General features: G+C 39.3%; 1 protein-coding gene across 3 annotated transcripts in view; it reads left to right on the top strand.

The window, feature by feature from the left end:
* The window catches only part of MCF2L2 (MCF.2 cell line derived transforming sequence-like 2), a 250,664-nt gene that overhangs the window by 181,551 nt on the left and 55,866 nt on the right, over positions 1–13,247 (top strand). For all 3 annotated transcript variants that reach the window (XM_082692557.1, XM_082692555.1, XM_082692556.1), the window contains 2 exons: positions 11,928–11,994; positions 12,941–13,056. In XM_082692557.1, coding sequence (XP_082548683.1) covers positions 11,928–11,994; positions 12,941–13,056 — 183 coding nt within the window. The remainder of the gene's footprint in view (positions 1–11,927; positions 11,995–12,940; positions 13,057–13,247) is intronic.

Genomic DNA, 13,247 nt, shown 5'->3' with positions numbered 1-13,247 from the left:
TCCTGGGATGGGCTGGGACAGAGGAGAAGACAATACAGAGCATGGCTGTGGTGCAGGGGCTACATGCCTGGTCCAGAGGCAGTAATTTGTGTTAGAAATGTACTTAAAATTAAGTTTGGTTGTGCTGATAGAATATCATTCTCTGTGTCCCTCTTTTTTTTTTTTTTTTTTTTTAAGATTTTACTTATTCATTTGTTTGTCAGAGAGAGAGAGTACACACAAGCAGGCAGTGGCAGGCTCCCTGCCAAGCAAGGAGCCCGATGCGGGACTCAATCCCAGGACCCTGAGATCATGACCCGAGCCGAAGGCAGGGGCTCAACCACCTGAACCACCCAGGCGTCCCTCTGTGTCCCTCTTCTTAATAGTTAATAATTACTAAGTGCTTATTTGTGGTTCAAATCCTACTCAAACCAATTCTAATGGATAGTTATAAGCCTGCCTGGGATTTTTATTGAGTATTACTTAAAATAAGTGGACCATTAATTAAGAGAAACAGTTTTGTTATACTGAGATTTTTCTTATAACAGCACTTCCAAAAGGCCAGCTCTAAAGTCCTTGGCACATCATATAATCTGAAACAACATACATTTCATGAATCAGTCTTGGTTGGTCTGATGGTATAAGGTCATAAAGCCCAATATCAACACCTATTTGAACCTGCAGGTACAGGGCTAAGGAATACTGGGAAAAGAGAGCAATATCTCTAAGAAGTATGTTTTTTAATCATATCAGATAAATAAACAAATAAACCCTCTCGGAAGGAAAGGGGTTAATAGAATAATGGAATATCTGCTGAGTAGATACAGATGATAAGGGTCTGCACAAGAGGTATATAAGGTGGAAGAAGCAGTGTGTCTTTTCTCAATGTTTTTTGATCTTTTAAAATTTATTTTATACATATGTATTTTCCCTTTGGGAATCTCTTTTTTTGCAATAGATTTCTCTTTGTTTGTATGAAGTGGAAGCCTATTCGCAGTCTCAAATTTTTTTCTTTGCCAGAAATTATTGAGTTACTTGGATATTCCTGTTGGAGTTAGTACCAGGGCTGCCCTTTCCCATGAACTGAAGTAATAATGGTTTTCCTATCAGCAGTAGTCCAGGAATCTCCTTGGCGTACCAGAAGTCTTACTCAGGATGTCTCAAGTTGGATTGCTGATATGCGTGTGCACCGTGGCTCTGAGATTTGAGGCAGATCCCTTGAAGCTTACACATAAACAGATGACGGCCTGAGCCAGCCCTTTTTCTCTAACCTGCTTACCTGTGTCCTCACTTTGTAGGGCCTGTCGTTTAAGGAGACATGCTACAGAGTCAGAATAGTGGGTCCTATTGTAGTGGACCGAACTTCAGCCTGGGCACATCAGTTCCACTGTCACTGGCTGTAGAGCTAGAGGGCCTGGACTTGACCTCCATGGCAGCACCTTGCCAGCAGTTTGACCTCAGTCAAGTCATGTAATGCTCTGGGTCCCAATTTCCTCTGCTGCAAAATACGAATGACAATTAGTACCTACTCTTGCTCACAGAATTGTTCCTTAACTCTACTGTTCATCCATTTGATAAACATTTATTGAGAATTTACCTACTTATAAGGCAGGTGGACAAGGATAAATGAAACAGGGTATATGCCCTGGAGGAGCTCTTTTTCAGGTGTTGAATGGATTAAAGAAATACCCACATTAAGAAAGCAACTCTCTTCATATCCATTAGGCAGGCTATCATTTTTTAAAAGAAGGGAAAATGGCAAGAGTTGACAAGGATGTGGAGAAATTGGAAGCCTGGCGCATCGCTGGCAGGAATGTCAAGTGATATAGTCACTGTGGAAAACAGTGTGGTGGTTTTTCAAAAAGTTGAAAATAGAATTATCGTATGACCCAGTGTTTCTACTTCTGGACATATACCTCAAAGAATTGAAAGCAGACAGTCAGAGACTTGCACACCAATGTTCATAGCAGCATTATTCACAAGAGCCAAAGGTGAAAGGAACCTAAGTATGCATCAGCAGAAGGATAAGCAAAATGTAATATATGCAAACAACTAAAGATATTCATCCTTAAACAGAAATGAAAGTATGACACATGCTAAAACACGAATGAATTTGGAAACACTGTGCTTAGTGAAAAAAGCCAGACACAAAAGGACAGACGTTGGATGATTCCATGTATACGAGGTGCCTAGAATTGGCCAGCTCTTAGAGACAGAAAGTGAAATAGAAGTGACCATGGATTAGGGGGAGTGAGAGAGGAATGGAGAGCTAGTGTTTAATGGATACAGAGTTTCAGTTTGGGATGACTGAGAAGTTATAGAGATAGCTGCACAACATTGTGAATGTACTTAGAGCTACTAAATCATACACTTACAACTTGTTTAAATGGTAAATTTGATATTAAATATATATTTTGTAATTTTAAAAAAACTTCAAAATCCCTAAAATGCTATCCAGAAGCAGGATGGTTAATTTGAGTTAGGATTCATGAGATTCGGTTTATAATCAATCCCTCTTTTAAAAAGTGTGGTATGAGTAGAATTACTTTGTCATTATTTATTCCCCGATATTGAGGAACAAGCATCCATCCAGATAAACTTTAATCATAATTTATTTATGCCCCATCCTCTTCCAAAAAGAATTTGAGGTAGTTTACTCTCAACGTGTCAGAGTAATGAATGAGGTCAGATCCAACTGACATAAGACAAAATATAGAACCTGAGAAACAAAAGAAGAAGAGAGGGAACAGATGGCTCATGGGCAACAGCAAAAGTCTCAACTGTGAGCCTTCCAAGAGCCAGGGAAGTGTTTCTGTTCATCAGACCTTTTCTTAATGCTTAAAATACCATTGGTTTCAACAGGATCATTGTTTGAGTCTGGGCTGTTCACGTTGTTACCATTTACAGTTCTGAGAATTGATTGTGTCATTACAGAACACCTAATCGAAACAGAAGGATGTAGAACGAAGAACATCTTTTCTTAAGTCCAAGCCCACAGGGCCTGTTCTGTTCTTAAGGAAACCGGCTCCTGGACAGTGGCCTGTCCTTCTGGCCAAAGCATCTCCTGGCCGTTCCCCTGGGCTCCTACACTGTGTCTATGCTGTAGCCTGGCAGGACAAGGATCTCCTCCATCCAGGGTCCCCCCTGTCTCCCTGGCTCCCCATCCAGACCCCTCCCCAGCAGCATGGTTCCTGCCAGGCCCCCCATATGGCCAGAAGTCCCACACCCTGCTCATGTTTCCTTCTTCATGGAACACCCTACGGCCTTCCTGGCCAAGCCCTCACCTCTTCCAGAGGTTGGTTCAGATTTCCCCTGCTCCGGGACATCTCCAGCCCATACTGACTCCCCTCTCTTTGCCAACCAGGTGCCCTCTTCAGTTACACATTAGCTAGTTAGTTCATTGGGGATGTGATGAACAGAAAGTCTTGTGAGAATTGAAGAGCAAGCTGTGATTAGATCAAACACCACATCATACATTTTATTAGAAATGGTAATATATTTAGGAAATGTTCCTGAGAGCCAGCACAGATACTCAGGCTTATCTAATTTGGCCTTTTGACACATATAGAAATGAGCACCCTGGGAAAGAAAGTGACTTGCTCAAGATCACCCTGTATATTGGAGGTAGAAATAGACTTGAAAACCTAATATCGTGAAACCCAGTATTTTTAAAATAGCATACTAGTTTCATTTTAATTTGTGTTTTATTTAGTAATCAGGAGATAGGACTTTGGATGTATTCTAAACACAGGCAGAGAGGGGCAACGTAACAGTGTGAAGAACATTGGCTTTGCCAAAGGCAATGATATTTGGCAAGTCACTTTGAGGCTCTCGACCTCTTATTTTTTCATCTTCAAAATAAGGATGAATTGAATGGTCTTGAAGGTTATATTTGCTTCCAGCATTTTTTGAACCTATGAGACCATTGGCCCGGCACCACCAAAGAATTTATGAGTACTGGTAGAACATATGTGTCTCACTTCATTTTCTCCTTCTACTGTTCCCCTCAGCCTGAGACATACTTCTTTTAGATGTTTCCCTTGCTTCCTTTCTTTTTTAAACTCAGCTTAAACTTCACTCAATGCAAAATTGGCAGTGTTTCCCCCTACCCTTGGCTTAATTTCAGCCCCTTTTCTGCACCTAACTCCTCTGACCGCCACGTACCTTATCACACTGTATTGATTTTCTTGCCTCTGCTACTGGACTGCAAACTAAGACCTAGTATTACGGTGAGTTTCTTGAGCTCAAGTGGCTATAATGGTGCCTTTAACGAATAAATGTTTGGTAAATCTAATGGGTTTTGCCTGGGAAGTAAGGACAAGACTGTGGTACCAATTCCATTCAAAGCTGTTAGAGTTTTCATGGAAAAGGGAGACTTGGAACTGAGTTTTCAAGAATGATTAGAATTTGAAAGGGAGTGTAAAATAATAACATGGGTTTTAAAAAGTAAAGGCAGAGGGGAGGGAAGGAGGTGGCTAAAGGAATGGGGTCAGATCAGTGTTACTTGTTCAGCAGAAGGTTGTCTGGGGTGCTTGTGCAAATGACAGAGTCTACCTGTGACACCCACATGTTATTCCCCATTCTGGATCTGTTGGTCCAGATCTACTTTTAGAACAAGATCCCCAAGTAGATTCTTATCACATGAATGGAGAGTCTTGAAATCCTGGAAGGAACTTTGGCGATTGTGGGCAAGTGGAAACTACTTTAAGTTTCTGAAAAGGGAGAATGATGGCATGATGGAAATGGAGCTTTAGGAAGGGCGTAGATGAGTAATCTGCAAAATAGATTGGTGGGAGGGAGCCCTCAGAGGCCAGGGGAGCTGGCAGGAGTGCACCAAGTTATTCCAGATGAGAGGAGGGGAAGGCTTGCTTTCTCTTGGCCGCACCAGAAATGGTGAATAAAAGGTGACTCCAAAAGATATGTTGAGAAATGAAATAATGAGGCGTGGCTCCAGATAGGTTAAATAAGCAGTAATGGTAGGGAGGAGTTTGAAATGACAACTGTGCTTTAGGGAACGAGGAAATGGTGCCTACTTCTGTCTAATGAGTTCTGTTTCAATCCAAGGTGATTGAGGCGTCTGGGAGGCACCCAGCTGACAAGTGTATCAACATGGGCTTGAGTATAACCAAAGGTCTGGGAGGAAGATCATGGTGTGGGAGGGTCAATAGCATGAAAGAAGAGGAAAGAGGAAGTTGAAAGCTGATCTCAGAGCTGTGGGAGCAGCAATAGCAGCAGGAAGAGGAGGCAAAGAGAGAATAGGGAAGAAGCAGAGAGGTGGGTGGTGAATGGAAGTTGAATAATAAAGAGAAACCAAAGGGAGAAAAAGGCTTAAGAAGGTGAGTATCCATTATGTCAGATGTGCTAGAGTTTGAGAAGAATAAGAACAGTCCTTTCAACTTGGCAAAAAGGATTTTAGATGAAAACTAACTGTTAAAAAGAAAAAATCTATAATACTTTCTGGTGTGTACACCGTGATCTCTCATACCAGAAGTATATAAAAACTCTTGATGGCAAATTGTGTTGATAATTAAATGAGCAAAAAGAAAAATATACTTCAGACAGGCTGGTTTCCGAAAGGATGCTCTTTCTTCTATTAGAGAGCTAGGAAATGGGGAGGAAAGAGGGGAAGGGATTAGGATGCATGGACAAAGAAGAAACATCAGGAGATCCTAACATGTATGTACATGAATGATCTTACTTACAAAATAAGGTTGCATTCAGCTTTTATTTTTTATTTTTTTAAAATATTTTTTTAATTTGGGAGAGAGAACACAGAGAGAGAAAGAGCAGGAGTGGCCGGAGGGGTAGTGAGGGGCAGAGGGAGAGGGTGAAGCAGACTCCCTGCTGAGCAGGGAGCCTGAGGTGGGGCTTGATCCCAGGACCTTGGGATCATGAACTGAGCTGAAGGCAGATGCTTAACTGACCCAGGCATCCTGCATTCAGGTTTTTGTTTTTTTTTTAAATTTTTATTTATTTGAGAGAGAGACAGAGTGAGAGAGCATGAGAAGGGAGTTCAGAGGGAGAAGCAGACTCCCCATGGAGCTGGGAGCTTGCTGTGGGACTTGATTTCTTGACTCCAGGATCATGACCTGAGCTGAAGGCAGTTGCCCAACCAACTGAACTACCCAGGTGCCCTGGCATTCAGTTTTTAAATGAAGTTCAATTCTTGCCCTTTGGTTATGGTGTCATCTGAAAAATACACGAGATGTCATATAGAATGCAACCAGATATTTAAAGCTCTGTTTTTCTGGTGCCTTGAAATACACTTCCAGAGAAGAAACAGTTCCTTAAAACATTACCCTTTCATTTCCTCCTTAATGACCTCAGGATCAGGAGGTGGGGGGAGATCCACTTTTAAATGTAAAGCAAAGCAATGGAATGTACACTAGTGCAGCATTCATTACTGCAGACTGTTCTGGCGTGGTCAACTCCATTTGGTGCCCTAATTACAGTGCTCTACCTCTGGATAGATAACCATCAGGACGTAAGTTGCTCTAGGTGTTCAAAGGTTTTTACATTATTTAAGTACTTTTCATATTTTCTGCTCTTCATCTACATTATATATACTAGATGATTGGAGATGTGAGGTCCTTGATAGCCTTTTCTACAAAGTCATGTGCTTTGGACTAATAAAGCAGGCAATCATCAGAATCATAGATTTTCTCCCATTTAATAATATTCTTTTAAAAAAAAAAGGCTAAGGAGAGAAAGGGAAAAGAATGGCTTAACAGTGGTGTGAAGGCTATTTAAAAAAAGAATCTGAGCTGAAATCTGGGCGGATGGGTGTACAGGGGACTTCTTATCCTTGGAGTTGTACCCATGGCACTTGAACAAGTAAAATGAAGCAGTTGGATGAGATCTCTAGACAGTTTCAAAACTATAAACTGGGACATGGCCTGATGAAGAATTTTTTTTTTTCCTTCTGAATATTTTCTTGTGTCAGATTCTTAAAAACTCTTAAGATTCTCTAAGTTCTTATGTAATTGTTGGGTAGTAAAGTTGATTTCTACCCACCACCTAGCTATTTCTGTCTTCTGACTTCATATAATGCCAATAGGTCCTTAAACAGGTTCTCCGAGTTGCTTAAGCCCAGTACTTCATAAGGGCTGAAGAGGCTGGCTGTACTCTGGTTTTCTATGAATACTTAACTGTGGCTATGGTCCTACTTGATGCCACAGCTCATAGAAATAGACCGGAATTGAGGCCCCTATTTCCTTCTGATAGTAACTGTTGTCATTTTGGGATGATTATAAAAAGCAGAACCTCTTAGTGACTTTGTAGCTAAATGTGATCTTAAAGTAGCTATTTGATAGTCTGTATACTTCTTGAAATTGTATCCTCTGTCAGTGACTATCTTTTAACAGTCGTGTCTTATAATAAGAACTTATAAATAGGTATAAAGAAGATATACAAATGGCCAACAGACACATGAAGAAATGCTTCACTGGGCATCAGAGAAATGTCAATCAAGATCACAATGAGATACCATCTCATACTGGTCAGAATGGCTAAAATGAACAGCTCAAGAAAAAACAGATGCTGGCGAGGATGCAGAGAAAGGGGAACCCTCCTACACTGTTGGTGGGAATGCAAGCTGGTACAGCCACTCTGGAAAACAGTATGGAGGTTCTTCAAAAAGTTAAAAAAATAGAGCTACCCTGCAACCCAGCAATGGCACTACTAGGTATTTACCCAAAGGATACAAACATAGTGATTCAAAGGGCCACATGCACCCCAATATTTATAGTAGCAATGTCCACAATAGCCAAAATATGGAAAGAGGCCAGATGTCCATTGACAGATGAATGGATGAAGAAGATATGTATATATACAATGGAATATTACTCAGCCATCAGGAAGACTGAAATCTTGCCATTTGCAATGATGTGGATGGAACTAGAGGGTATTATGCTAAGTGAAGTTGTCAGCCAGAGAAAGACAATTATCATATGATCTCACTGATATGTGGAATTTAAGAAACAGAGCAGATGAACATAATAGGGGAAGGGAAGGAAAAATAAAATAAGATGAAAATAGAGAGGGAGGCAAACCTCTCTAGAGACATTGAACTCTAGGAAATAAACTGAGGGTTGCTGAATGGGAGGTGGGTGGAGGGGGATGGATAATTGGGTGATGGGCATTAAGGAGGGCATGTGATGCAATGAGCACTGGGTGTTATATGCAACCGATGAATCACTGAACTCTACCTCTGAAACTAATTAAAAAAAATAGACATAAAAACTGTTAATTTAAGAAAAATAATTGGGCTAGAAAATATCTAAGTTGTTTATAATATAAATAACTTATATTTATATATAAACTTATATTTATATATTATAAATTATATATTATATATTATAACTCCAGTAACATTCATTTTAAAACGTCATGGAAACCATTTTTAAATTATAAAACTTGGTGAAGTTTTCTTAACTGAAAACTGTAGAAGAGCATAGGGTAAAATGTAAAAATTCTCCTTCCCTGCTTTCTAGCCTTCAGTACAACTCTCCAAAGGCAATCACTGATAACAGTGCCTTAAGTTTCTTTGCATGAATTTTCTGAGTGTACACAATTTTACATATATATGCACACATACTCATTTTTACATAGTCAGACTATGTAAACCGTTCTTCATGTTGGTGTTTGTCTTTTTTTTAGAGATTTATTTATTTTGGAGGGGTTGGGGGAGAGAGAATGAGCTGGGCAGAGGGGCACAGAGAGAGAGAGAAGCAGGCTGATCTCAGAAACCTGGGATCATGACCTGAGTCAAAGGCAGATTCTTTTTTTTTTTTTTTTAAGATTTTATTTATTTATTTGACAGACAGAGATCACAAGTAGGCAGAGAGGCAGGCAGAGAGAGAGAGAGAGAGAGAGAGAAGCAGGCTTCCTGCGGAGCAGAGAGCTCGATGCAGGGCTCGATCCCAGGACCCTGAGATCATGACCCGAGCCGATGGCAGCAGCCCAAACCACTGAGCCACCCAGGCGCCCCTCAAAGGCAGATTCTTATCTGACTGTGCTACCCTAGGCACCCCATGTTGTTGAAGTTCAAATAATTACAGATAGTGAACATTCTTAGAAATGAAATTATTGAACCAAGGGGCACGTGTTTTAAATTTTGATGAGATATTTCCAAGTTACCTTGCACGTAGTTACATTTCTACCAATATTGTCTGAGAGTGTTTCCATGTTCTCATCTATTAGTCTTTCGTTGAGGTTTGAAATTTCTGCCATTCTAGTAGTTGAAAATTGTTACTTCTTTTTATTATGCCCTTATTGGATTAGCATGCATTGAGCATTTTTTTCATAAAACAAATAGTCATGTCTATATATGTGTGAATCTCCTGTATAATGTCCTTTGATTATTTGTCCCTTGTCATATCCATTTTATGAGAGAAAAAGAAACCCTTTGTTAGGATAGACTACCATTTATTCATGTATTTTTCTAATTTATTCTAGTTCAGCTTTTTAATTTTTATTTATTTATTTTTACTTTAATTCCAGTGTAGTTAGCATACCGGGTTATATTAGTTTCAGGTGTACAATCTAGTGATTCAGCAATTCTGTACATTACTCAGTGCTCATCATGATAAGTGCATTTTTAATCCCCTTCATCTGTTTCACTCATCTTCCCACCTGCCTCCCCTCTGATAACCATCAGTTTGTTCTCTATAGTTAAGAATCTGTTTTTGGTTTGTCTCTTTTTCCCCCCTTTGTTCATTTGTTTTGTTTCTTAAATTCTACCTATGTGTGAAATCATATGGTATTTATCTTTCTGTGACTGACTTATTTCCCTTAACTTTATACTCTCTAGATCCATCCATGTTGCTGCAAATGGGAAGATTTCATTTTATGACTGAGAATTATTGCACTGTAGATCTATACCACCTCTTCTTTATCCATTTGTCTGTTGATGGATTCTTGTACTGCTTCCATAATTTGGCAACTGTAAATAATGCTGCAATAAACATATGCATGCATATATTTTTTGAATTGGTATTTTTATGTTCTTCGGATAAATACCTAAGTAGTGGAATTACTAGAATTCTACTTTTAATTTTTTGAGGAACCTCCATACTGTTTCTCCCAGTGGCTGCACCAGTTGGCATTCCTGCCAACAATGCACAAGGGTTCTTTTTTCTTCACATCTTCACTAACACCTGTTGTTTCTTCTCTTTTGGGTTTTAGCCACTGTGATGGGTGTGAGGAGATATCTCATTGTAGTTTTGATCTGTAGATTCCTGATGATGAGTGATGTTGTACATCTCTTCATGAGTCTGTTGGTCATCTGTGTCTTGTTTGGAGAAACGTCTGTTCATGTCTTCTGCCCATTTTTAATTAGATTATTTGGAATTTTTTTTGGTGTTGAGTTGTATAAATTCTTTATGCATTTTGGATACTAACCCTTTATTAGTATGTCTTTTACAAATATCTTCTTCCATTCCATAGGTTGTCTTCTTTATTGGTTGTTTCCTTTACTGTGCATAAGCTTCTTATTTTACTATAGTCCCAATAGTCCCAAAAGTTTATTTTTACTTTTATTTCCCTTCCCTCAAAAGACATATTTAGAAAATTGTTGCTATGGCCAATGTCAGAGAAATTACTGGGATAGGCTACTTTTTAATAGATAACCTACCAACAGTTCACAGGAATCCATAAATGTATGTATTCTACACGGCGTCACCAGTACAAACACTAACTCAGAAGCCTAAAAGAAAGCCCAAAAGAAAAAATGTCTGAGAAGAGAAAGAAAACAGTCTATCTGGAGACAGGAATGGGGACTGGCCTCACTCTTTCTATTACTTTTCGACTGCTGCAAATTATATGACCACTAATTTAACAGCTTACAATTCCTGCAAAGCGGGTCCATGCACAGCATGACTGGCTTTTGCTCAGGTCCCACAGAGCTAAAATAAAATTGGTCAGCTGTGCTCAGTTTTCTCTTCTAAGTTGATGTGGTTGTGGCAGAATTGAGTTCCTTGCTAAAGGCCTGGGAGCTAAAGTCCTGGTTTCCTTCCTGGTTGTTAGCTGGGGCCACTCTCAGCATCTAGAGGTACTCTGTGTTCCTTGCCATATAGCCTCTTCCGTCTCCAGAGCCAGCCAAGGACAGCTTCCCTTGTCTTAAATCTTTCTCATGCTTACAATCTTTCTGACTTCCAGACCCAGGTCTGATGAGTTCATGTGACTGGGAAAAAGCCCAACCAGGTACTCTACCTATCTTAAGGTCCACTGATTTGGAACAAAACAGATTGGCAAAGACCCTCCACAGCAGCACCCAAATTAATGGTCAGTTAATTAACTGGGAAAAGGTGTATGTACACAAGAGGTCAGGAATTGGGGTTGGAGGGGGGTGTCATCATAGCATTCTGCCCACCACAGCCCTCACCTGTCTTCTTCAAGGGGAGCAGACAGAGGTCATGTGTGTTGTCTGAGGAAACCAATCCTACTGAAACATTAGATGCTAGAGAAAGGGAGCATGACTGGACTCCATCTAACCTCATGCAAAACAAAGTCCAACTATGCGGGTCAAAGATCTTGATATGAGCAATGAGACAGCAGAAAGCTGCAGAGGATATCCCAGAAACCACACGTACAATGGAGGGGTCAGGCGGGCTTTCCTGACTAAACATCCAAACCTGGCATTTCCGACTCCACAATCTCTGCCTTCTTGACCCCTTACACGGTGACCCACCAAAGGACAGGTCATTCACTGGCTATATAAATAGATTTTTGAGTCCTCTAACCTTATTGTTTCTCCTTATGCCAGTGTGATCAGAGTATGCTTTTGTAAGCTGTTGGCCTTGGGTATTCAGTAGAACAGAATGAACTGACCACAACCCAAGTAGGTAGGCCTCTAAGGGGAACTGCATCGATGAGCATTATTGTAAAAGAATTCTAAGGACCCCTCTGCCTCTTTCTCTTTCATATTCCCACCTGCTGCTGTGATTCAGGCGCATCATACATGACTTGCTTGAGACGGAAGAGATTTATATAAAGGAGATTAAGAGCATAATTGATGTAAGTAGACTGTGATAGTTGACATTAAGCATGTATTCAAATTAGAGAAGTTCTTTTGTACAGAGATTTAAAATAGTTGCCATATGTCTCTAGAATTTCCAAGAGTTCAGCTCTTATAATATCACAAGTATCTTTCCAATAAGAATAAGAACATTCTTATGACTATTGATCCGTGTAACCAAATAACTTCCAAAGGATTGTATCAATTCATACCGATTTTAGCAGGGCCCAATAAGTTCACCCTATGGTTGCCAACAATGGAAATAATCATTTGAATGCTTTTGATCATGTAATAAAGGAGAATTGTTTCAAGTAGGATATTTTCCTTGAGATTGAAAATTTGAATTTTTCCTGTTTTCCTAAGGAAGTAATCTTGAGAAATAAATGATCTGTATGAAGTTATAATAGAATATTTATAATAAAATATCAGAAGGAAATAAAATCCCTAATAAAAAGGGGATGTTAATAAAGTTTGATGTTCATGCTGAATGAAATATTGTTCAACTGCTACAAAATAATTATTTTGAACAATATGTAGCAACATTGAAAAATGCTTATAAGATTAAGTTAAAAACAGTAAAAATATGCTTTTTAAAAAGTCATGAAGAAAATATAATAAAAGAATAGTAATTGCATTTGGTTGTAACATGATGGATAAGGTTTTTACTTTCACACTTGACTTGTATAACACAAACATTTAAAAATATGCTTATTCTTTCTATAAAATGCCATTTTATTATCATTGCCATTTAAATTTAACCGTCTTCTTCTGAAGGTGGACACATGAAGGGAGTCATATCAAAAGAAAGCATTTGATGAAATGACTTTTAGGAAATAAGTGTGCCATATTTTCCAAATATTAAAGTTTTGGTCCCTGGAGTAGCTGATTTAGATCATCTTTTAAATGTCCCTATCTGTAAAACCTGCCTTGTTTCCTCCTTTGCAGGGCTATATCACTCCAATGGATTTTATTTGGCTGAAGCATCTGATTCCAGATGTTCTTCAGAATAACAAGGAGTTTCTCTTTGGGAATATTAGGGAACTTTATGAATTTCACAACAGGTATATAATAATTTAAACTATCAGGAAAAATGGAAAGTAAAAGAAAAATGGAAATCAGACTGATGGGATTTGGAGATGAACCCGTGTATATGTTGCTTAAACAAGTAGCCCAGACTCAGTGGACTTGTTTGGGATGGGATGGGGCGAGAAGGAGGGGAGAAGTGCCACAGACCTCTGAGGGAGAAGGGAAA

Source organism: Mustela nivalis, assembly GCF_964662115.1.
Source record: "Mustela nivalis genome assembly, chromosome: 1".
In the NCBI taxonomy this organism is placed as follows: domain Eukaryota; kingdom Metazoa; phylum Chordata; class Mammalia; order Carnivora; family Mustelidae; genus Mustela; species Mustela nivalis.
This window is presented reverse-complemented; position numbering and strand designations above follow the sequence as displayed.